At 36.9% G+C, this 25,637-nt stretch overlaps 1 protein-coding gene across 3 annotated transcripts in view; it reads right to left on the bottom strand.

Annotated features, from left to right (window-relative positions):
* The window catches only part of PLS3 (plastin 3), a 99,864-nt gene that overhangs the window by 36,187 nt on the left and 38,040 nt on the right, over positions 1-25,637 (bottom strand). The window contains exons 1-2 of one of the 3 annotated variants that reach the window (XM_052662837.1): positions 15,356-15,427; positions 12,231-12,311 (exon numbers count right to left, since the gene is read on the bottom strand). The exons of 1 other annotated variant lie outside the window; for it this stretch is intronic. In XM_052662837.1, the coding sequence (XP_052518797.1) occupies positions 12,231-12,303 (73 nt within the window). In that variant the 5' untranslated portion in view covers positions 12,304-12,311; positions 15,356-15,427. Of the gene's footprint in view, positions 1-12,230; positions 12,312-15,355; positions 15,428-25,637 lie in introns of those variants that run through there. One more of the 3 variants, XM_052662836.1, reaches the window with a different exon arrangement.

Raw genomic sequence — 25,637 nt, 5'->3', positions numbered from 1 at the left:
AATAACATTCAATCTCATTCCCTTTGTTCTAATTCTGTCCCCACCCAGCAGCCTTCAGATCTGTAATTTGGTTTTCTAAGTGAACACACCCACCAAGGAGTATCCAAGTAGACTACCAGTGATGGCTGGCAGGTCAGGACCTCTCTCTCATTCTAAATGTAGAAACCTGCTTTGACTTTATTAAGAAAAACTGTGTACTTGCATAGCATGAATCAACCTCCAGAGCAAATCAAGTACCTATTCTGTGGCAGGCACAGGGCTAGACACCAAAGATACAGAATTAACCAGACAGAACGTTTGGTTCTTACTTGAAACTGTGGCTTCAAAATCCTTATAAAGTCTGGAGTTACTTGGAATCTCTCTCCTGTATCTTTCCTGGTATGGCAAAAGAATAGTTGACCACGTGTCATCTTCTTCTACATATTTGTAAAGTTTTACCTTTTACCTACTCTGTTTCTCCATATTTTAAAAGCAGAGCAAGCTTGTACTACCTCCTGAGATCAAAGGCATTTTAGTGTTAGTACTAGTAAATTACTGCAAGGCTTTCTGTCTCTAAATCATACCTTTTGAAGAAAACAATTTTAATTTCAATAAGAAGGCAGAGGGAGCCTTAAAAGGCAGCTTGAGATTAATTTTAGAAAATCTCCCAGCTGCTAAAGTACTTGAAAGACAAAATAGGGTGCAATTACTTTAAGAGAGTTTTAGGCTAATTTTATTCCCAATCTCCAGCCAAAACACACACAAAACAGTTTTAACAACTGGAAATCACAACCTCCTGGCATAATGGTAGTCTTTTATTTTCTCATTAAAGCTGTCAATATTCTGGAGGCCCTTTCTGGCTCATTTGCCCCTTCTTCATTAACTACTCATTGGCATGGGGTGGAACAAGTTTTGCATTTCGAACACTCTTCTGTTCCAGCATTGTATTTTTGACCACAGCCTATATTATCTAGAGCATTTTCAATGTTTCTGTAAGCATGGGTCTCAACTTTTTGGTTCAGAAAATATGGTCAGTGTGGGTAGACACTGACGGGCTAGAGAGAGGAGGGGAGAAGAAACTCCACCTACCTATTGAACAAAGTTCCCACATAGAGTCCAGAGCTAAATTTCAAGAAATGAATCAAGTGTTCTATTTTTAAAGAAAAATTGCTATACTTAAAAACACACACACACACACACACACACACACACACACACAAAGATGCTCCCAAGGGTGTACCAGAGAGGCCTCTGTCTTTTATACTGGCTGCTAAATTCATCAGAAAGGAATCAAATGTTTTTATCAACAGATTCTGTCTGTCTGTCTGTCTATGATGACACGTGTAGATTCACATCTGCACTTAAAAAACAAAACAAAACAAAAAAAAAACACAAAACCTTACTATGCTCTTAAGAAGTATTATTTTAGATGTCAGTTAACTCTCCCCAAACCCTCCCCCCAAGTAACCTTAAAGTAAATAAACTTATTATACAGCCATGTTCCTGCAGAAGTTTGAATCACACCAAGAATGCATATCCTTAAAAGGAAATGTTTTCCCTCCCCTTGCATCCTGTTATTTAAGCTATTTTAAGTACTTGTCTGGAGAAAGCTGAGCCAGAATTCAAGTGGTTTTGATTTTAGCTGCTGTTTTACACTGCCCATGTCCAGGTGGAATGTGGTGCAATCTATCACTTCAAATGCATCTTTTGGGGTGCTACTTTGTCTTATAAATCTGACAGTGAGAAAAACCAGGATTTCCCTTGACTCTTAGGTTTTGTGTGTGTGTGTGTGTGTGTGTGTGTGTGTCTGTGTGTTGCTTTATCCAGCCTTGATTCTGTCTAAATGTAGTGTCTTTCTTTATAAACAGGTCACATGTTTGTGTCCTCATCTGCAATACATATGCAACTTCTTTACTAACCCACTGCGGACAGTGCTCATTAGGACTTAAAGAAGAAAACCAATCAAGTGCAGATGCACATCCTTTACAAAATGCTGTGTTTAAAAGTTCCATTTAGTTTAACCAATAAACTCCACAATTTTTTTGCACTAAAAAATGACAAAAGGAATTGATGTATCTAGCAATAATGGATTTACACACACACACACGATCCTGACCGCCTGTGAAAGCACACAAAATATTAATTTAAGACTCAGCCAAGAAATTTGTGCAGAAGAATTTAGATTATATTCCATCCTCAGATCTAAGCAATAAAGTTGAGCTTTCATTTGCCATTAAAACTTTAGAAAAGGGAGATGCTAAACATCTCCAGATGCTTAGATAAACACGGATTTTGTCTTTCACAACTTACACCTTTTGAGGTAGCTCATTCCAGCAAATACATAAAAGAGGCAGTTTAATGAGTCCCAGCTAACAGTAGAATAGAGGTTGCTACCAAAGAGTTCATCATAATAGTGGATCCCCAAAGGTGGAGGTCAAGTACAGCTGAAGGCTGGACAAGATTAGAGGGCTAGAGACCAGGCAATCAAGAATGTTGTGTATCAACTGTTTCCCAACTCAAAATTTCCAACTCAAAATTGGCCATGATTTCCCACCTGCTGCCACTGGGAACACTTTTAACATGTTTAAGTGGGAACACTTAAAATACACACACACACACACAAGAACACACACACACATATGTATGCTCCTGTTCTTACCCAACACACCTATAATCTGTACACCTATCTTCTACACAGTCAAAACATGGCTATCAGACTGTCCTGAGAACTTAATTTCCAACCAGTTCAGTTTACTTCAGTCACTCAGTCATGTCTGACTCTTTGCGACCCCATGAATTGCAGCACACCAGGCCCCCCTGTCCATCACCAACTCCTGGAGTTGACTCAGACTCACGTCCATCGAATCAGTGATTCCATCCAGCCATCTCATCCTCTGTCGTCCCCTTCTCCTCCTGCCCCCAATCCCTCCCAGCATGAGTCTTTTCCAATGAGTCAACTCTTCTCATGAGGTGGCCAAAGTACTGGAGTTTCAGCTTCAGCATCATTCCCTCCAAAGAAATCCCAGGGCTGATCTCCTTCAGAATGGACTGGTTGGATCTCCTTGCAGTCCAAGGGACTCTCAAGAGTCTTCTCCAACACCATACTTCAAAAGCATCAATTCTTTGGCACTCAGCTTTCTTCACAGTCCAACTCTCACATCCATACATGACCACTGGAAAAACCATAGCCTTGACTAGATGGACCGTTGTTGGCAAAATAATGTCTCTGCTTTTAAATATGCTATCGAGGTTGGTCATAACTTTCCTTCCAAGGAGTAAGCGTCTTTTAATTTCATGGCTGCAGTCACCATCTGCAGTGATTTTGGATAATTAACCAGACAGCACAGTGAAAGAGCACTGGTCTGTTTATTTATTTATGTATTTATTTGGTTGGGCTGTAGTTTTTAATTTTTCAATATAAATTTATTTATTTTAATTGGAGGCTAATTACTTTACAATATTGTAGTGGTTTTGCCATACATTGCCATGGATCCGTCACAGGTGTACGTGTGTTCCCCATCCTGAACACCCCTCCCACCTCCCTCCTCATCCCATTCCTCTAGATCATCCCAGTGCACCAGCCCCGAGCACCTTGTCTCATTCATCGAACCTGGACTGGTGATCCATTTCACATATGATAATATACATGTTTCAATGCCATTTTCCCAAATCATCCCACCCTAGCCCTCTCCACCAGAGTCCAAAAGACTGTTCTATACATCTGTGTCTCTTAGCTGTTACACATATAGGGTTATCATTACCATCTTTCTAGATTCCATATAAACGTATTAGTATACTGTATTGGTGTTTTTCTTTCTGGCTTACTTCACTCTATAATAGGCTCCAGTTTCATCCACCTCATTAGAACTGATTCAAATGTATTCTTTCTAATGGCTGAGTAATACTCCATTGTGTATATGTGCCACTGCTTTCTTATCCATTTGTCTGCCGATGGACATCTAGGTTGCTTCCATGTCCTGGCTATTATAAACAGTGCTGTGATGTACATTGGGGTACACGTGTCTCTTTCAATTCTGGTTTCCTCGGTGTCTATTCCCAGCAGTGGGATTGCTGGGTCATATGGCAGTTCTATTTCCAGTTTGTTAAGGAATCTCCACACTGTTCTCCATAGTGGCTGTACTAGTTTGCATTCCCACCAACAGTATAAGAGGGTTCCCCTTGCTCCAAACCCTCTCCAGCATTTATTGCTTGTAAACTTTTAGATAGCAGCCATTCTGACTGGTGTGAAATGGTACCTCATTGTAGTTTTGATTTGCATTTCTCTGATAAAGAGTGATGTTGAACATCTTTTCATGTATTTATTAGCCATCTGTATGTGTTCTTTGGAGAAAAGTCTGTTTAGGTCTTTGGCCCATTTTTTGATTGGGTTGTTTATTTTTCTGGAATTGAGCTGCAAGAGTTGCTTGAATATCTTTGACATTAATTCTTTGTCAGTTGCTTCAGACATGACTGAGTGACTGAACTGAACACCTATCCTACTCAAACTCTTCCAGAAAATTGCAGAGGAAGGTAAACTTCCAAACTCATTTTATGAGGCCACCATCACCCTAATACCAAAAGCAGGCAAAGATGCCAAAACAAAACAAAACAAAACAAAACAAAACTATAAGCCAGTATCACTGATGAACATAGATGCAAAAATCCTTAACAAAATTTTAGCAATCAGAATCCAACAACATATTAAAAAGATCATACATCATGACCAAGTGGGCTTTATCCCAGGGATGCAAGGATTCCTTAATATCCCCAAATCAATCAATGTAATACACCACATTAACAAATTGACAGATAAAAACTATATGATTATCTCAATAGATGCAGAGAAAGCCTTTGACAAAATTCAATATCCATTGATGATAAAAACCTTCTAGAGAGCAGGAATAGAAGGAACATACCTCAACATAATAAAAGCTATATATGACAAACCCACAGCAAACATTATCCTCAATGGGGAGAAATTGAAAGCATTTCCCCTAAAGTCAGGAACAAGACAAGGGTGCCCACTCTCACCACTACTATTCAACACAGTTTTGGAAGTTTGGGCCACAGTGATCGGAGCAGAAAAAGAAATAATAGGAATCCAGATTGGAAAAGAAGTAAAACTCTCACTGTTTGCAGATGACATGATCCTCTACATAGAAAACCCTAAAATCTCCACCAGAAAATTACTAGAGCTAATCAATGAATATAGTAAATTTGCAGGATATAAAATTAACACACAGAAATCCCTTGCATTCCTATATACTAACAATGAGGAAACAGAAAGAGAAATTAAGGAAACAATTCCATTCACCATTGCAACAAAAAGAATAAAATACTTAGGAATATATCTACCTAAAGAAACTAAAGACCTATATATAGAAAACTATAAAACACTGGTGAAAGAAATCAAAGAGGACACAAATAGATGGAAAAATATACCATGTTAATGGATTGAAAGAATCAATGTAGTGAAAATGAATATACTACTCAAAGCAATCTATAGATTCAATGCAATCCCTATCAAGCTACCAACGGTATTTTCCACAGAACTAGAACAAATAATTTCAGAATTTGTATGGGAAATACATAAAACCTTGAATAGCCAAAGAAATCTTGAGAAAGAGGAATGGAACTGGAGGAATCAACCTGCCTGACTTCAGGCTCTACTACAAAGCTACAGTCATCAAGACAGTATGGTACTGGCATAAACACAGAAATATAGATCAATGGAACAAAATAGAAAGCCCAGAGATAAATCCATGCATCTATGGACACCTTATCCTCAACAAAAGAGACAAGAATATACAATGGAGAAAAGACAATCTCTTTAACAAGTGGTGCTGGGAAAACTGGTCAATCACTTGTAAAAGAATAAAACTAGAACGCTTTCTAACACCATACAAACAATAAACTCAAAATAGATTAAAGATCTAAATGTAAGACCAGAAACTATAAAACTCCTAGAGGAAAACATAGGCAAAACCCTCTCTGACATAAATCACAGCAGTATCCTCTATGACCCACCTCCAGAGTAATGGAAATAAAGGCAAAAATAAACAAATGGGGCCTAATTAAACTTAAAAGCTTTTGCACAACAAAGGACACTCTAAGCAAGGGGAAAAGACAGCCTTGAGTGTCTTTTATTAAAACCAATACAGTATTGTAAAGTAAAATAAAGTTAAAAAAAAAAAAAGACAGCCTAAGTGTCTTTTAATTTCATAGCTCTTCTCTAAATTTTTGGTAGAATTCAACTGTGAAGCCATCTGGTACTGGACTTTTGTTTGCTGTAAGATTTCTTATCACAGTTTCAATTTCCATGCTTGTGATGGGGTCTGTCCAGATGTCCATCAGCAGATGAATGGATACGAAAGCTGTGGTACATATACACAATGGAGTATTACTCAGCCATCAAAAAGAATACATTTGAATCAGTTCTAATGAGGTGGATGAAACTGGAGCCTATTACACAGAATGAAGTAAGCCAGAAAGAAAAACACCAATACAATACACTAAGACATATATATGGAATTTAGAAAGATGGTAACAATAACCCTGTATGAGAGACAGCAAAAGAGATGCAGATGTACAGAACACACTTTTGGACTCTGTGGGAGAGAGAGAGGGTGGGATGATTTGGGAGAATGGCATAGAAACATGTATAATATCATATAAGAAACGAATCACCAGTCTAGGTTTGATGTAGGATACAGGATGCTTGGGGTTGGTGCACTGGGATAACCCAGAGGGTTGGTATGGGGAGGGAGGTGGGAGGGGGCTTCAGGAGTGGGAATTTATGTACACCTGTGGCGGATTCATGTTTATGTATGGGAAAACCAATACAGTATTGTAAAATAAAAAAATAAAGATCAAACAAATAACATGCAAAAAAAAAAAAAAAAAAAAAGATTTTCTGTTTCTTCCTGGCTTAGTTTCGGAAAGTTGTAGTTTTCTAAGAATTTGTCCATTTCTTCCAAGTTGTCCGTTTTATTGGCATATAGTTGCTGATAGTAGTCTCTTATGATCCTTTGTATTTCTGTATTGTCTGTTGTGATTCCTCCATTTTCCTTTCTAATTTTGTTGATATGATTCTTCTCCCTTTGTTTCTTGATGAGTCTGGCTAATGGCTTTTCAATTTTTTTTTTTATTTTCTCAAAGAACCAGCTTTTAGGTTTCTTGATTTTTGCTATGGTCTCTTTTGTTTCTTTTGCATTTATTTCTACCCTAATTTTTAAGATTTCTTTCCTTCTACTAACCCTGGGGTTCTTCATTTCTTCCTTCTAGTTGCTTTACGTGTAGAGTTAGGTTATTTAATTGACTTTTTTCTTGTTTCTTGAGGTAAGCCTGTATTGCTATGAACCTTCCCCTTAGCACTGCTTTTACAGTGTCCCATAGGTTTGGGGTTGTTGTGTTTTCATTTTCATTCATTTCTATGCAGATTTTGATTTCTTTTTTGATTCATTCTGTGATTTTTTGGTTATTAAGCAGCATGTTATTCAGCCTCCATACTGTGGAATTTTTAATATTTTTTCTCATGTAACTGACATCTAATCTTACTGTATCGTGGTCAGAAAAGATGGTTGGAGTGATTTCAATTTTTTTGAATTTGCCAAGGCTAGATTTATGGCCCAGAATGTGATCTATCCTGGAGAAGGTTCCCTGTGCACTTGAGTAAAAGGTGAAATTCCTTATTTTAGGGTGAAATGTCCTATAGTTATCAATTAGGTCTAACTGGTCTGTTGTATCATTTAAAGTTTGTGTTTCCTAGTTAATTTTCTGTTTAGTTGATCTATCCATAGGTGTGAGTGCAGTATTAAGGTCTCCCACTATTACTGTGTTATTGTTAAATTCCCCTTTCATACTTGTTATCATTTGCCTTACGTATTACGGTGCTCCTATGTTGAGTGCATATATATATTTATAATTGTTATATCTTCTTCTTGGATTGATTCTTTGATTATTATGTAGTGTCCTTCTTTGTCTCTTTTCACAGCCTTTGTTTTAAAGTCTATTTTATCTAATATGAGTATTGTTATTCCTGCTTTCTTTTGGTCTCTATTTGTGTTGAATATCTTTTTTCCAGCCCTTCACTTTTAGTCTATATGTGTCCCTTATTTTGAGGTGGGTCTCTTGTAGGCAACATATATAGGGGTCTTGGTTTTGTGTCCATTCAGCCAGTCTTTGTCTTTCGGTTGGGGCATTCAACCCATTTACATTTAAGGCAATTATTGATAACTATGATCCCGTTTCCATTTAGTTTGTTGTTTTGGGTTCAAGTTTATACTCCCTTTCTGTGTTTCCTGTCGAGAGAAGATCCTTTAGAATTTGTTGAAGAGCTGGTTTGGTGGTGCTGAAATCTCTCAGCTTTTGCTTGTCTGTAAAGCTTTTGATTTCTCCTTCATATTTGAATGTGATCCTTGCTGGGTACAGTAATCTGAGTTGTAGGCTTTTCTCTTTCATCACTTTAAGTATGTCCTGCCATTCCCTTCTGGCCAGTTTTTATGTTTGAAGCCGTAATTAAACAAATATGCACTGGTGTCATTTTATTGAATACTAAAAGTAAATGAAACCACTGTAGTTTTTGTCACATCATCTGGATGTGATTTTTATATACTAGAGAATATCAAGTAATTTGAAATCACTTAACTTCCTTAGATGAGAAAATCTGGTACAGCTACAATCACCATAAACAAAAAATTTTGGCTTAGTTTGGTGGGCAGCCTCAAAGGAATATACCCACAGTATTCCTAGTCACTTATGAAGCCCCATCATTCTTTAACTTCAAAAGTGTAGAATTCCTATTTTGTTTTGTTTTGTAAAGCAGAGTGGCTACTGCTTAGGAAAGAAAAAAGTCAGATGTAAGTGTTTGCAGGACTAAAGCCAATCTGAGAATTTCTACATTACATGAATTTACCTTTATGACAAGTAATCTTTCAAATGACCTCTAGCTTCCCTAACAAAATTAAAGTTTCATAATGTAAAAGACATTTTATACTTGGTAAAATATTTGCTTCCTAAGTGTTCTGAAAATCTTGATATATTCTTCTTTAGAATGAATTGATGTAGCCTTACAGCATTTAAATTAAAACAGAAACATCATGATGTAAGACAAAAATGAAAGCCAAGGCTTCTGTTATCCCATTGAGAAATACTGGAAACAAATATTGAGAAAATGAAAATAATTAGATGAAAATATACTGCTTGGAACTTAATATTAAGCAGGTGCAGAAAGTGAGTGAAAGGAGAACTTTAAGTCTTAGTACTCGATTTTTATTGCTAATAAAGGGAATTTTAAAGAACTATTAATTGATTGAACAAAACCCATGATTAGTGGTAATTACAGAGATTTTCTCCATACACTATGATTTTGCTGAATTTCTAAAGAGATAATCAAGGCTATTATTGTTAATAGATGGGAAAAATCATATAATGATTTCCATATTTTGTCACAATTGAACGGAGATAAAGTAGTCTTCCCTTCCTTCCCCATAAAAAAGAATTGTCCTTGTCAGGAAAATAAGTTATGGAGCTTGTTTTTAAAAACAAGTTTCCCTGAAGGAAGAAAAAAAAGGGATTTCCATAATACCTTTGATAATTGCCTAAGGGCTCTGTAAATAAGAATAACTAAAAACTACAAAGATTTTAAAAGAAAATCTAGATTCAGTTGGGTCTTTAAACACTTTTCTGAAAGACTATACACAGCTTCTAATATGCTGAAAAATACAAATTTTATGTTTTACACTGTAATGGCCAAATCCTTCGGCAATAAATTCTACCATGATGAAAATCTTCATAACAAAGACCCTTTGTGATAAAGTCCTAGGACATGAAAAGACTATGTATAATTCCTTAGAATGCAATTATTTATGTATTGAAAACTAAACGTGTACAACAGTGAGCTAGATACTGAGGGGAAATACAAAGAATACTATGTGGATCGGGTAGAAATTTTGGACTCCAGAATTCCTGTTTATAGCAGACAGAGTGATAAGAGTCTACATATCACAGGAATATATGCCTGGTAGGGCTTCAGTAACACACATGGTCCAGTCTTTCAGCTTTGAGAAGGTCTTTGCCTACCCTAAACCCTCCAAAATATATGATTTAAAGTAAGACAGTAGTTCCACAATGACCCTTTCTTGCAGTCGAAGTTCTAATTGATTTCTCATTAGCCCAATTTAGCCTCATTTCTTCCTTGGAGATAATTGGTCAACCCTTTTTTATATCATTAAGCTTTAAAAGAGCAATTAAGCTCTTTTACTGACAAAACTATTCCAGTGCCATCAGGTAAATGATATATGAATTAACTTTAATTTTTTAAAATATTTCACACAAATATTTCTAAGATACTGCACGTAAGAACAAAACCTGTATTCAACAATAAACATAGATTTGAGGAGGTGAGGCCTTGAAGATTAAGTAATAGCAATAATAAGGTATCCACACCAAAATTCTAACAATAAAAAAGCAAATTAGGCAGAAACCAATACAACATTGTAAAGCAATTATCCTCCAATTAAAAATAAATTCAAAAAATAAAATGGATAACCAAAAAAAAAAAAATTAGGCTGTCCCCAACACTAAGATGAATAAAAATAAAACAGAAAGTTCAAAGGAAACAATGATTAAAAAAAAACACAATTTCTATAGAATAATGTGATTTAAACAGTCTTGCAGCCAAGAATCCACCTGCTGTTTTCCATAATCAATCTAATATTAAACTGAGTAGTACATTAAGTAGTCCAGTAAGTGGTATCTATGGCAAGTTAACTGGCTTTTTTTCATACAGACACATAGTCATGTTAACAATTCAGGACTATTTTTCCCTAGTTAGAATTCTGATGGGATTATGAATAGTCACTCTGGCTGTTGGAGTGGGGGGCTGTCATCACCTTTCCCAAGGCATGTTGTTATTACCAAATGCCTTCATAAAAATACTCACAAATATATTGGAATATAGCAAGGAGATCAAACCAGTCAGTCCTAAAGGAAATCAACCCTGAATAGTCATTGGAAGGACTGATGCTGAAGTTGGAGCTCCAATACTTTGGCCACCTGATGCAAAGAGCTGACTCATTGGAAAAGGCCATGATGCTGGGAAAGATTGAAGGCAAGAGGAGAAGGGGGTGACAGAGGACGAGATGGTTGGATGGCATCACCGATTCAATGGACATGAGTTTGAGCACATTCCAGGAGATAGTGAAGGACAAGGAAGCCTGGCATGATGCAGTCCATGGGGTCAACAAAGAGTCGGACATGACTGAACAACAAGAGATGTGTATTTCCTCACTTTTCACTAATGGGGTTTCCAACACAGGTCAAAGAGTAGATTCTGGTTTAAATAACAAATTATTATGATTTAACTTCATATCAAGAAGATATCAAACAGTAATACTCTCCCTCTGAAAGCTCCTGTTGAGTACATACATCAATAGTCAGGTCTTACCCTGTTTTCTCATTATCTTTACTGACTTGACCTGAGCACTGAAATAATGGAATGTAAATACTATAAATCACTTCCATAGCTGCTAAATTTGAAGACATGTTAAATGATGTTAAAGGATAAGCCAAATGGTATGCTAATCCTTTCCATCTTATACATATGCTAATTCAAGAAGGTAGAACAGTGTGCATTATCCAAAAGCACAATACATCCATGAAAAAGGCAGCAAAGCCATGTTAATTACAAGTAAACTATCATCCCGGCTTCCCAGGTGGGTCAGGAAGATCACTTGGAGTAGGAAATGACAATCCACACCAGTATTATTGCCTGGAAAATTACATCGGCAGAGGAGCCTGGTGGGCCATAGTCCATGGGGTTGCAAAGAGTCACACATGACTGCATGACTGAGCATGCACACGCACACATGCGTGCATGCATACACACACACACACACAACATCATCTGATGTTTCTTAACATTTTGGGGGCCAGTTGGCTCTTTGAGAATATAGTGAAAGCTTCAAATCCTCTCCTCAGAAAAATATGGTAAAGCAAAATTTGTCTACAAATTCCAGGAGCCACAGCAGCCCCCAGTTAGACTGGGACCTTGGACTAAAAACCTTTCACCATATTAGATACTAGCTATAATTAGCAATGACACAGTTTAAAGTGTGGCTTCTAGAACTTTATTCCATAGATTTTAACTAGTTTCCTGATTAACCATTCACATAATTTTTCAGAGAAATAACTTTCATTAGTGCCAAATAAACACCGCTTTACCATAGTTACCCTACAAAAAAACAACTCACCAACTTTTGCAAAGGCCTCTTTGAGTTCATCAAGCTCATCTTTGGAAATCTGAGTGGTAGCCATCTCATCCATTTAAAGATCTAAAGAGAAACCAAAAAGGGTTAAGATTTGAAAACAGTCACAGATAAGGAGAACAAACAGGTAGATGCAGGACGGGAGGGGAGAGGGGGAGGTAAGAAGTGAGGAAGGTGAAGAGGTACAAACTTCCAATTATAAATTGAGAAATAACTGAGTCACAGGTATGAAATGTACAGTACGGGAAATATAGTAAATAACTAATATCTTTGTGTGGTGACATAATTAAAACTAGACTTATCCTGGTGATCAGTTTGGAATGTACAGAAATATCAAATCACTATGTTAAGTAACAAGAACTAACAGTGTTGTGGGTCAATTATACTTCAAAAACAAACTGACAGAAAAAGAGATGAGATTGATGGTTACAAGACACAGGGGGTTACCAGAGGATAGGGAATTGTATGAAGGCAGTTAAAAGGTATAAACTCCCAGTTATAAGTAAGTAATAGGGATGTAATGTACAACATGATAACTATAATGTGAAAGTTGTTAAGAGAGCAAATCCTAAGAGTTCTCATCAAAAGGAAAAACATGTTTTTCTTTTATTTTGTATCTATATGAGATAATGCATGTTTAATAAACTTATTGTGATAATCCTTTCATGATGTATATAAATCATTTTGCTGTTTACCTTAAACTTCTACAATGCTGTATGTCAATTGTATCTATAAAACTGGAAGAAAAAAATTTTAAGACAAAAAATTTGTGATGAATATATTATAAGCAATTCTGTAAACTCTCATTTTAGGGATAATTTAGACAGAAATGCAAACTACTAGAACTATCTCAATAGGTTCCCATATTTCTAGCTACAGTCATAATGAAGAAAACAAATGAGAAATTATCATTGGTCAAAAGCTTCTCAGACAAAAATACTTCTCAATTTTCCTTTCAAGGACAAAGTCTTACGCTGCATTCAAAGAATGCAAAGAGGGGCAAGGTAGCAAGCAATGATAGATTCTTGGTTATATGAGCCAAAATGAAGTCAAAATTATGTGACTAAAGATTCAAGTAAAATATAACTTTTTTAGGACTTCCCTGGTGGTCCAGTGGTTAGGTCTCTGTGCTTCCACTGCAAAGGGCACAGGTTCAATCCCTGGAGGGGGAACTAAGATCCTGTATGCCACATGGCATGGCCAATAAATAAATAAATGTTTAAAAAATAACTTTTTCAATTAACATCTATCTATCTTACTGGCTAGTTCCATTTTTTTCCATCTTTACTGAGATATGTGACATAATATTGTGTAAGTTTAAGCTGTACACCATAACAACTTGATATATACATATATTGTGAAATATATAGTAACTTAACCACAATAAGGTGAGTTAACACATCTATCACCTCACATAGTAAACTATTTTTTCCCCTTAAGTCATTTAAGAGTCATTCACTGTGGAAAACCTTATGTTCAAATAGGAGCATACTAACAGCTACCAATCATCCCCATTAAAGAATGAATCAACTAAAACAAATTATTTTTGGGTTTGATACAGAAACACACATAAGAGCATGCTTATCAACACATCTTTGTGTACACAAGTTATTAATATTATTTGAGTTTATACTCTTCCTGCTTTGGCCCTATTTTACCTATTTAACCAACAAACAGGGCTTGGCAAACTATGCTCTGTGGGCCCAATCTGGACCACTGCTTATTTCTGTATGGCCCCAACCATCTGTATGGTTTTTTCAGATAAACATCTGCTGTCAAATGTTTGAACTTCAATAAAATGAAATGTTATCCCAGAAAAAAAAAAAGAATTCCATCTTTTCTCATCAGTACAGTTGTAATACCAAAAAAAGTACTCAAATAGTTATTATTTTTTGAATTTTGTCAGTAAAAAATTGTGGAAACAATATTTAAATCCTTCACATTAATAATATAATATTCATATTTGCCTCTTGGCATACAATATTTATGAGTGGACCTTTACAGAAAATCTTGATTGATTCCTGCAGTAGAGAAAGGAGGTCTGTACTACAATGGAAAATCCCCACATACAAACCTATTAACAACTTTCAGACAGAAAGAAATGCACATGATTATTTCTTGTCTTTTTTTTTTTTTTCTCATTTAATCTTTTTAACTCCTGGAGAAGGAAATGGCAACCCACTCCAGTATTCTTGCCCAGAGAATTCCATGGACAGAGGAGCCTGGCAAGCTACAGTCTAAGAGGTCGCAAAGAGTTGGACATGACTGAGCGACTTTCACATACACAATCTTTTTAAAGAAATTTACTTTTTAGCAGAACTGAGCAAAAAGCAGAGAATTTAGTTTCCATATACCCCCTGCCCTAACACTCTCACAGCCTCCCTCATTATGAACATCCTTCATCAGCGATACATCTGTTACAACTGATGAACCTTCTTTGACACATCATTGTCACCTAAGTCAACAGTTTACATTAGGCTCACTCTTTGTGTTGTACATACTATGCATTTTGTATATACAAAATGGATACCATTATAGTACCATACAGGATAGTTTCACTACCCTAAATGTGTTGCTTGTTAAAGTTCAAAAACTATATGAAAAGCAAATTTGAGATCTTATATTTATCTCTTTTAAACATTTTTATTAAAAGTTAAAAAATTACTTGCCAACTCTTCTGTCTGCCATGATGCCTAATATTTAATACAGAAGAGCTCAAAAGAGAGTGAACCACATCTGTCTTTTGCACACCCATCATTGTCACTTCTAGAACTAACCACAGTCCCAGTCATGTAGTAAGGGACTCAACAAAATAGTACTTTCATAAATTCATCCATTCAACAACTTTGTACCAAGCCCTACATCAGATAAATTCATATTCCTACTAATTCTCTGAACCCTCATAACAGCCTTTTGAGGTAAATATTCTTACTCCTTTTAGAATTCAAACTCAGGTTTCTCAAATCCCTGCAAAGATTTAAAATGATCATATGATACTATTCACTATGTTTACACCCTAATACAACACACATTTATAATGACTCATATTTTTAAAAATTAAATAAAAGCAGACTTTTCAAAAACTTGTCTGTTCATAAAACTTTTCTTACCTCTAGTACTAAAATGTCACTAAAGATGGACAACTTCTCAGTAGATAAGCTGTGTAAAAAACACCTTTCAGAGCAGTCTCAGGATCTATAGGGTAAAGAAAGATCTTCAGTTGTATACGAAGGCAGTCATTTTCAAGATTTGGAGAGTAAAAAATGATTTCGCCTAAGTTAGCCTGCAACCTGCTGATGGTACTTTTAAAAATATTCTATACTTTACTAATATGATGTTCAACATTTCTGATTACCAAAATACTCTACAGGTTTCACTCTAATTTTCTTTACACATATTTTAAGTAATCATGTTTTCAATGTGAAATAATTGCCCCTCTTTAGTAATGACATCACACAGAACAATGGCACAGAAAGTTTGAAAGTGAGACTGTCTCAGAAAATTGAAAACACGTGGCCTCTCCTTCATTTCTAAATTTTCTATCTAGTTTGGGCAATTTGTGAGTCAATAATAATCTAAAATATATGTTTTTTTAAGAACATATTATTCTTTGTTGTGCAGAAGCTTTTAATTTTAATTAGGTCCCATTTGCATATTTTTGCTTTCATTTCCAATATTCTGGGAGTTGGGTCATAGAGGATACTGCTGTGATTTATGCTGGAGAGTGTTTTGCCTATGTTCTCCTCTAAGAGTTTTATAGTTTCTGTTCTTACATTTAAATCTTTAATCCATTTTGAGTTTATTTTTGTGTATGGTGTTAGAAAGTGTTCTAGTTTCACTTTTATAAGTGGTTGACCAGTTTTCCCAGCACCACTTGTTAAAGAGATTGTCTTTAATCCATTGTATATTCTTGCCTCCTTTGTCAAAGATAAGGGGTCCATAGGTGTGTGGATTTATCTCTGGGCTTTCTATTTTGTTCCATTGATCTATATTTCTGTCTTTATGCCAGTACCATACTGTCTTGATGACTGTGGCTTTGTAGTGTAACCTGAAGTCAGGCAGGTTGATTCCTCCAGTTCCATTCTTCTTTCTCAAGACTGCTTTGGCTATTTGAGGTTTTTTGTAGTGATAGGGATTGCACTGAATCTATAGATTGCTTTGGGTAGTACACTCATTTTCACTATATTGATTCTTCCAATCCATGAACATGGTATATTTCTCCATCTATTAGTGTCCTCTTTGATTTCTTTCACCAGTGTTTTACAGTTTTCTATATCTAGGTCTTTAGTTTCTTTAGGTAGATATATTCCTAAGTATTTTATTCTTTTCGTTGCAATGGTGAATGGAATTGTTTCTTAATTTCTCTTTCTATTTTCTCATTATTAGTGTATAAGAATGCAAGGGATTTCTGTCTGTTGATTTTATATCCTGCAACTTTACTGTATTCATTGATTAGCTTTAGTAATTTTCTGGTGGAGATTTTAGGGTTTTCTATGTAGAGGAAAGAGTCAGACACGACTGAGTGACTGAACTGAACGGAACTGATGTAGAGGAAACTATTCGCAAGGTGAAAAGACAGCCTTCAGAATGGGAGAAAATAATAGCAAATGAAGCAACTGACAAACAACTAATCTCAAAAATATACAAGCAACTCCTGCAGCTCAATTCCAGAAAAATAAATGATCTAATCAAAAAATGGGCCAAAGAACTAAACAGGCATTTTCTCCAAAGAAGACACACAGATGGCTAACAAACACATGAAAAGTGTTCAACATCACTTATTATCAGAGAAATGCAAATCAAAGCCACAAAACCACATTTCAAGCCAGTCAGAATGGCTGCAATCCAAAAGTCTACAAGCAATAAATGCTGCAGAGGGTGTGGAGAAAAGGGAACCCTCTTACACTGTTGGTGGGAATGCAAACTAGTACAGCCACTATGGAACAGTGTGGGGATTCCTTAAAAAACTGGAAATAGAACTGCCTTATGACCCAGCAGTCCCACTGCTGGGCATACACACCAAGGAAACCAGAATTGAAAGAGACACGTGTACCCCAATGTTCATCGCAGCACTGTTTCTAATAGCCAGGATATGGAAGCAACCTAGATGTCCATCAGCAGATGAATGGATAAGAAAGCTGTGGTACATGTACACAATGGAGTATTACTCAGCCATTAAAAAGAACACATTTGAATCAGTTCTAATGAGGTGAATGAAACTGGAGCCTATTATACAGAGTGAAGTTAGCCAGAAAGAAAAACAAATACAGTATCCTAACGCATATATATGGAATTTAGAAAGATGGTAACAATAACCCTGCATGCGAGACAGTGAAAGAGACACAGATGTATAGAACAGTCTTTTGGACTCTGTGGAAGAGGGAGAGAGTGGGATGATTTGGGAGAATGTCATGGAAACATGCATAATATCATATAAGGAACGAATTGCCAGTCTAGGTTCGATACAGGATGCTTGGGGCTGGTGCACTGGGATGACCCAGAGGGATGGTACGGGGAGGGAGGTGAGAAGGGGGTTCAGGATGGGGAACACGTGTACACCCGTGGTGGATTCATGTTGATGTGTGGCAGAACCAGTACAATATTGTAAAGTAATTAGCCTCCAATTTAAAAAAAATTTAAATTAAAAAAAAAGAGAAGCAAAAGGCAAAGGAGAAATGGAGAGATATACCCATCTAAATGCAGAGTTCCAAAGAATAAAAAAAAAGAATATATTATTCTTATACTGTTATATCACTTCTATAAAAGAGAAAATTAGGCAAAAGTGGTTCTGGACATATATACCTCCCACCCACCCCATATCCACCCCCAACCCCAACCTGCAGCACCTTTCATTCTGGCTAACCAGCGGGTTCTGAATCAGTCCTTCTCTCCCAGTTCTCCCCTTTGCAGGCAGCAGGGCTAACAGGGTAGAAATCTCTTCCCTCTTCTTTATACCCCTCCCTTAACACAAATGCACTTCTATCCTCACACAATTTTACCCAGGTCTCTGTTATATGTCTAGTCCCTGCCCTCAAAGTATTTATAATCTGGGGAAGACAAATATGTAGATAATAATAATTTGACACAAAATGAATTAGTGGTTGCAGTAGAAGGTAGAAATGGGGGAAAGACTCTGAAGACTTTAAGGATTATTAAATTCATCTCAAGCAGGCCAAGAAAGTAGCACTTTTGTTCATCCTGCAAAATTAGGATATACATACATCTCATAGAAATGATTTCAAGGCACATGCTTACTTAAAAAAATTAATAAAACACATCATTAAAAAAACCCCAAAATACACTTTCAAGTTTCCTAATTTCTTATTCTTGTCTAAATACCATCATGAAAGCCTAAAGTGACCCCTTTTACACTGATAGCTCAGATTCTTCAGCTACAGGAGACAAGAAGAGGCACAACTAAGAATTAAAAGAACTGTAACATGTATATATTACCCAAAGAATATTTGTTTAGTTCAGGATAACAACATAGTTTAATTTAGGAGTCTCCCACTTAAACTCCATTTTGTTTATTTATGATTATTTAAAAGTAAATAAATGGTACCCTAAAGCACCTGAACTAAAACTAAGAAATCAATGTAAAGTTTAAAAGCCTCACAATATACACCTCAGTTGACAAAAATCATAATATTTAAATTAACTATTTAATGCAGATTTTTTCCCACTATGAATTAAAAAAGGTTTGTCCTTAAGATTACTTATGGGTACTTGGGTAATTGATCCAGCAATTAAGTACTATCCTAGAAGAAAATACCACATTTAAATAATTTAGGGAAGACTGCCAGGAACATCAGATTTTTAGAAACTGTACAAATTAAAATTACTGAAAGCTCTACCCTCTTTATAGGACATTCATTGTACTCTTTCTCTCAAAATAAGTAAAACATGCCAGATTGGGGTTTAGGAAGCAAAACAGATGATTATTGCCCCATAAATACCTTGATTGAATCCTGAATACTTGCAGCAAACTGTTGTTCCATACCCAAGGATGTAGTATGTTAACACAGGAAGACTGAGTGATGTGGAATCAGAAGACATCAATCAGTGTCCCGGCTCCACAACCTCCTAGCAGTGTGTCTATGAGTGAGTTTATTTAATCTTTCTAAGCCTCAGTTTCCTCCTTTGAAAACAGCCATAATAACTACTTCCCTAGGGTCCTGATGAAGATTAAAGATGGCATGTGAAGGCACACTATAAACCATTAAGCATTATACAGCAACTTCAAATCCTTAATGAAAGAAAAAGAGAAACAAATCAATTCCTAAGTAATTAAGAGGCTATATATAAATATAAGGCATGAGGTCTACTAAGAACCTTTTAAATAAAATATATGAAAAGTTATGTCTTTTGCCCTATAATTATCAACTGCAGAGTATGATAGATCTCCTTCATATATAAAAACTATAAGCCTTTAAATCAAAGTAATTTAAGAAGGCTGGGACTAATGAAAATTTGTCAGCCACTTTTTACCCATGAGTCAATTTGGCTCCTGCATAAGGCCAGTTTCTAAACACAGCTTGAAGAATGGCCAGGAGAGTTTTGCTTTTTTCTTTAAATCCAATTTTTACTTTATATTAGGACCACTTAAAAAATAGTTAACAGCTTGTCAATACTGTCACATTCTTCCTACTTTGCAGTTCTTTTTTTCCTGTGAGCAATGAAAAATGAAATGTGAAGAAGTAAAAGGTAAATATTATCGCTGAATAAAATTTCACAGTATGTGACGGGTAGGCAAAAAGAAAGTCTGACTGTTGAAATATGTTGAAATGTGTCATTTTCCCCAGTCTATCTTCCCACAAAAAAAAAAGAACTTTATTTATATGGAGAGAGAGCAGGCACTGATATTAAAAAAAAATAAAGAAATATATTTATATATTTTCCCTCCATTTCAATTTAGCCAAATGAAATACCAAACAAAAATAAAAGCTTCCAGGGTCTCTCCATTTTGCTGAATTCCGTCATCGGCAGAGCACTTTGTCCCAAATTCTGTTTTCCTCCCTAGCTCCAGTGCTGACCTTTTCTATAAAGGGAAAACAGCAGGAAAAAAAAGCAAACCTTCTCTCTCCTTAAACATCAAGAGACAGGAAAACAGATTTTTAAATAAGGGAATGAAACAAAAGCAAACAAAACTTTGTTTGTTTGTTTTTTCATAAAAGGATATGGTATACAACTGAATCTGAATTCAGGGCGTCACCCATAGAAGAATCTTATGCCTATGAAGTCATCCCTAATTACAGCGTTTGACTAACAATACAGCAATTACGAAACCACTCCACTGGCTCATTTAACTATACTTAAACCCAGAATACAAATCTTTGCTGAGAAAGGTGTACCTACAACCAACTACCAGAAACAATTACTCAAATTCTGAAAAGCATTTGATGGGGGGGTGGAGGCGGCAGGGGTTGGGGGTGGGAGACAGTGCCTGTTTTTATCCCCTAAAGCGATTCACTTTAGGAATGCAGAAGACTAAATTTACTAATCTGTGTCAATCACAACAAACCGTGGCTCAGGCAGCAGGGCACACACAGTGGGAAAATCAACCATGGATAATCAAGAGTTGATTATGAATTTTGTATTTTTTTCTTGAAATTGAAAGGAACTAAAGATAAAAGCAGGAGCTATTCATCAGCCACTAGCAGGTAAACAGAATTGGGCAAGTGAGGCTGATGACTTAAAATCAGCGATTTGGTCACACACACACAGTTAAGCTGATAAGTTCAAATCATGAAGAAGAGAAGGTGGATAAAACATGGAAGAATACATTATTTGTATTTGTGTATTTGTCACCTTCCTCTGTCCAAAACAGGCAATGCTTCAGAACACCCACACTTCACATACCTAACTGTACCAACAGAAACTGCCACCCTGCCTCCTCCCTAACTGGTAAGTCAACAGCACTAGTCTCCAGGTCAGATGGGCATGCAACCCTATGAGTTAAAGCTCACCCACTCTCACTCTGATTACTCAAGCTCTAGTGACATGTTTCCAAACGACTTGAGAAGATTTCAGCTTGAATGTCTATCATACTCACCCAACTTATTCATTTATATTCAACCTTAGGTGAATGTTTAGTATGTACCAGGCACTGTGTTGGGTACTGCATATATAGAGATTTAGGATCCAAAGTATCCTCTCAAAGACTTTACTGTCCAGAGGGGACAAAGATGGAAAACAAAGACATAGTATTAATGCCATCATGCTAGTCACTGAGTGGTAGGGTGACAGTGATGGGCTTCAGGAAGTTTTCCAGAGAATGTGACTTTTGAACGTCATCTTAAAACATAAGGAGGACATCCTCAGACAGATATCACTGGTAAAAGCACTCTAGGCACAGAGAAGATGATATTCTGGCGCTAGAGAAAGATAGTGTGGTTGGAGCACTGTGCCTAGGGTTTGTGACAAACACAGTTGGAGCAGAAAGTCAGGGTCTAATTTAGAAGGCTGAGACTCAAAATCTGGACTTGACCTTCCGGCCAAGGGAGAAGGAAGGTCAGAGAAGAAAACCCCAGTCAGGAAAGTCTAAGTGTCTACATTTGAACTTTCCATGTTATTTCTCCCCTTTTCGAACACCCCTGCTGTCAAATTCAGTCTCTTTTTCAACTTTCCTCAATCTCCAGGTTTATAAATTCAAGAAGTTTGGTCACAAGAAACAAAGGGAGATTGAGGTAAATCACTAAGCCCTTTGGATTATCATAGCCCTTTATCACTTCATGTCTAGCTTTTTCTAAAGACCTTTTAGTCTATCTACAGTCCTATCTCCCTCTTAAGTAATCTTTATGCTGCTAACTTCCTGAAGAGCAGATCTAAGGTATATTCCCTATGAAAGCAAGTCCTAACTTTTCGGCACAACATCCAGGAACCCTACATACTTTTCTGTATTGATACCTATCTTTCCAATGTTTCTTCCCATTACATGCACTGCACACCCTGGAATCACACTCTATAAAGATAACCTCTGCCCCAATCAGGGCATCTACTCTCCCATCTACTCTTCAGAAGAATCTTTGAGAAAGCCTCTTTGGATGGTCCCCACCTGAGGGAAAAATTCTCTTTTCCCAGGACTCTCACAGAACTGTTTTCTTCTATTACAGCCAGCATGAATCCTTTCAGGTAGCTCTAATTTTAAATATCTTACTGTCAGATCATATGTACCAATTTTTGAAAGGGAAAATACAGTCACAAAAGGATAATATTTAATACTATTATACAAAAGCTTTTTGATGGAAGGGACTGCTTCTCCTTCATCCTCGTATTTCCAGCCCCTCTCACAGTAGCTACAGAGTAGGTAATAATCATAATTAAGATAATATAATAATATATCATTGTAAGCTTATAACAGTTAACATTAATGGAGGATTTATTATATAAATGAACTGTGCTATACATTATGTAAAGTTACTTCTCAGAAAAACTCTGTGAACCACGTAATACTGTTATTTCCATTTTACAGTAAAGCAAACAGGCTTACAGAAGTTGAATAACTTGCCCAGTCACATGGCTCAAGAGAGGGAGACCTAGGTCTCAACCCAACTCCACCTAACACCAAAGTCAGCATTCTCAATTGTTATACTATATTATAGCTTTCTCAATCACAGTTTAGTGAATGAATTTATTTCCCCAACAAGACTATAAACTTATTTAAATAGTAACACACCTTACTCATCTCTGTATTCACCACAGCACTTAGCACAACACAGGGACACAAGTGTATTCTCAATAAATCTTTTATTTTCTTTTTAAACTTTTTATTTTGTATTGATGTATCTTCCCTGGTGGCTCTGACGGTAAAGCATCTGCCTAAAATGCAGGAGACCTGGGTTCAATCCCTGGGTCGGGAAGATTTCCTGGAGAAGGAAATGGCAACCCACTCCAATATTCTTACCTGGAAAATCCCATGGACGGAGGAACCTGGTTAGGCTACAGTCCATGGGGTCACAAAGAGTCGGACACAACTGAGCGACTTCACTCATTCATAGCCAATTTAACTAGTGTGATAGTTTCAGGTGGACAGCAAAGGGACCCAGACATTCATTTACATGTATCCATTCTCCCCCAAACTCTTCTCCCACCCAGGCTGCCATGAAACACTGAGCAGAGTTCCTTTTGCTATATACAGTAGGACCCTCTCAGTAAAAAGGTCCACATCTAGGATTCACAACCATTTTGATCATGTCAGTCTCATTTCAGGAAGCTATAATTATTATGTTGAAATGGCTTGTCTAAACTTTGCCGGGTATTCTGGGTCTTCTGGCATTCCTACTAGTCACATCTAACCAGTTTAACCTTTCAACAACACTCAAAATTAGCTTTTTGATCACTACCACCCTCCTGTGGAGAAGGAAATGTCAACCCACTCCAGTATTCTTACCTGGAGAATCCCATGGACAGAGGAGCCTGGCAGGCTACGGTCTATAGGGTCGCAGAGAGTTGGACACAACTGAAGCGACTAAGCACACACAAGCATGCACTATCCTCCTGAACATGTCCTACTAACTCCAACCTCAGTACCTTCTGTTTTATCCTGACCCCACTACCTCTATCTCTCCCTCCTAGTAAGAACTCCCTCTCTCTGTTTCTATCTTTCAGACTTAAAATGCCCTCTGCTTTATTCCTCTTATCTCCTTATCCAAATTCTACTCATCCTTCAAGTTTCAGCAGAAGCCTCATCCTCTCTCAAACCATGTTTTCCAATGACTACACACCCCTGCTGATCTTTCTCTTCAACTCCCACAGGATTTAGAATGTCACCACAAAATTTGGCAATTTAATCACAGACATCCTCCTATAGTTATATAAGTGGGTGAGGACAGTCTGGCTGGGACATCCATTATCCTACTAGATTCAGTTCATCTGCCTCCTCCACACAGATCCTCAAACTTGGTCAAAGAGAATAATCTTCCCCCATTAAAGACAACCATTCTTTCACCATCAGCACACAAATACTTGTCTAATTACTTGTTCTGATGTCTTATTTCAAGATTGTTTGTTTCTCAGGAGCAGAATCTAAACTTCATCTTCCTCTCGGATATTCCCACAATGATAATCTTTTGCTGGACGCTGGGTACAGAAGTATGTCTCAAAACATATTTCAACCGACTGCAATGTTTTGAGTGTGGTGTTAATTCCCAGTATTCCCAATATCCAATGATTACTGAAATTAGGGAAGAAACAAAAACTTAGGGTAGTTAAGTGACTTTGCCCAAAACAGAGCTGTGCAGTAAATGTAAAAAAAACAATAAAGTAAAGAGCATGTGAGAGAGAAGGTAACTAACTACTCTTACCATAAAAATGAAAACGTAGAGGCTACACAGTGCTTTATGGAAAGAAGGCACATGCCTATTATATCCTATAGAAGATAATTTTAAAATTACTAACCAGGAATTCACTACCTGTCCAGTGGTTGGGACCCTGTGCTTCCACTGCAGGGGGCATGGGTTTGACTCATGGTTAGGGAACTAAGATCCCACATGCTGCCAGGTGCAGCCAAAAAACACAACTTTTAACAAATGTCACCACGATATTGAAAAATATAAAAAGTTGCCAGAAAATGAACATAGGGACCCTTCTAGCTAATGCTAATTGATTTTCATTATTTAAAGAAGGGATTCAATTAATCCTTGAACTGAAATCACCAAAACTGTAACTGTGTAAAATACAGATTATCAGCAACAGGTACACTAAGGACTATATATGAAAGCGTTCTAAACGTTCTTTTTCCCAAACATTGGTGTTAAGTGGGTACTGACCAAAAAACAGGTCAGACTTTTTAAAAATAAGGACAAGAATGCTGATCTTCTCTTGTGGCACATTCATTCCTATATATGACACGTTTCTGCTTCCCTGTATTTCAGTTCAGTTCAGTCGCTCAGTCGTATCCGACTCTTTGTGACCCCATGAATCGCAGCATGCCAGGCCTCCCTGTCCATCAACAACTCCCGGAGTTCACTCAGATTCACGTCCATCGAGTCCGTGATGCCATCCAGCCATCTGATCCTCGGTCGTCCCCTTCTCCTCCTGCCCCCAATCCCTCCCAGCATCAGAGTCTTTTCCAATGAGTCAACTCTTCGCATGAGCTGGCCAAAGTACTGGAGTTTCAGCTTTAGCATCATTCCTTCCAAAGAACACCAAGGGCTGATCTCCTTCAGAATGGACTGGTTGCATCTCCTTGCAGTCCAAGAGACTCTCAAGAGTCTTCTCCAACACCACAGTTCAAAAGCATCAATTCTTCGGCACTCAGCCTTCTTCACAGTCCAACTCTCACATCCATACGACTACTGGAAAAACCGTAGCCTTGACTAGACGGACCTTAGCTGGCAAAGTAATGTCTCTGCTTTTCAATATGCTATCTAGGTTGGTCATAACTTTTCTACC

This window comes from Budorcas taxicolor, chromosome X, assembly GCF_023091745.1.
Source record: "Budorcas taxicolor isolate Tak-1 chromosome X, Takin1.1, whole genome shotgun sequence".
Lineage (NCBI taxonomy): Eukaryota > Metazoa > Chordata > Mammalia > Artiodactyla > Bovidae > Budorcas > Budorcas taxicolor.
This window is presented reverse-complemented; position numbering and strand designations above follow the sequence as displayed.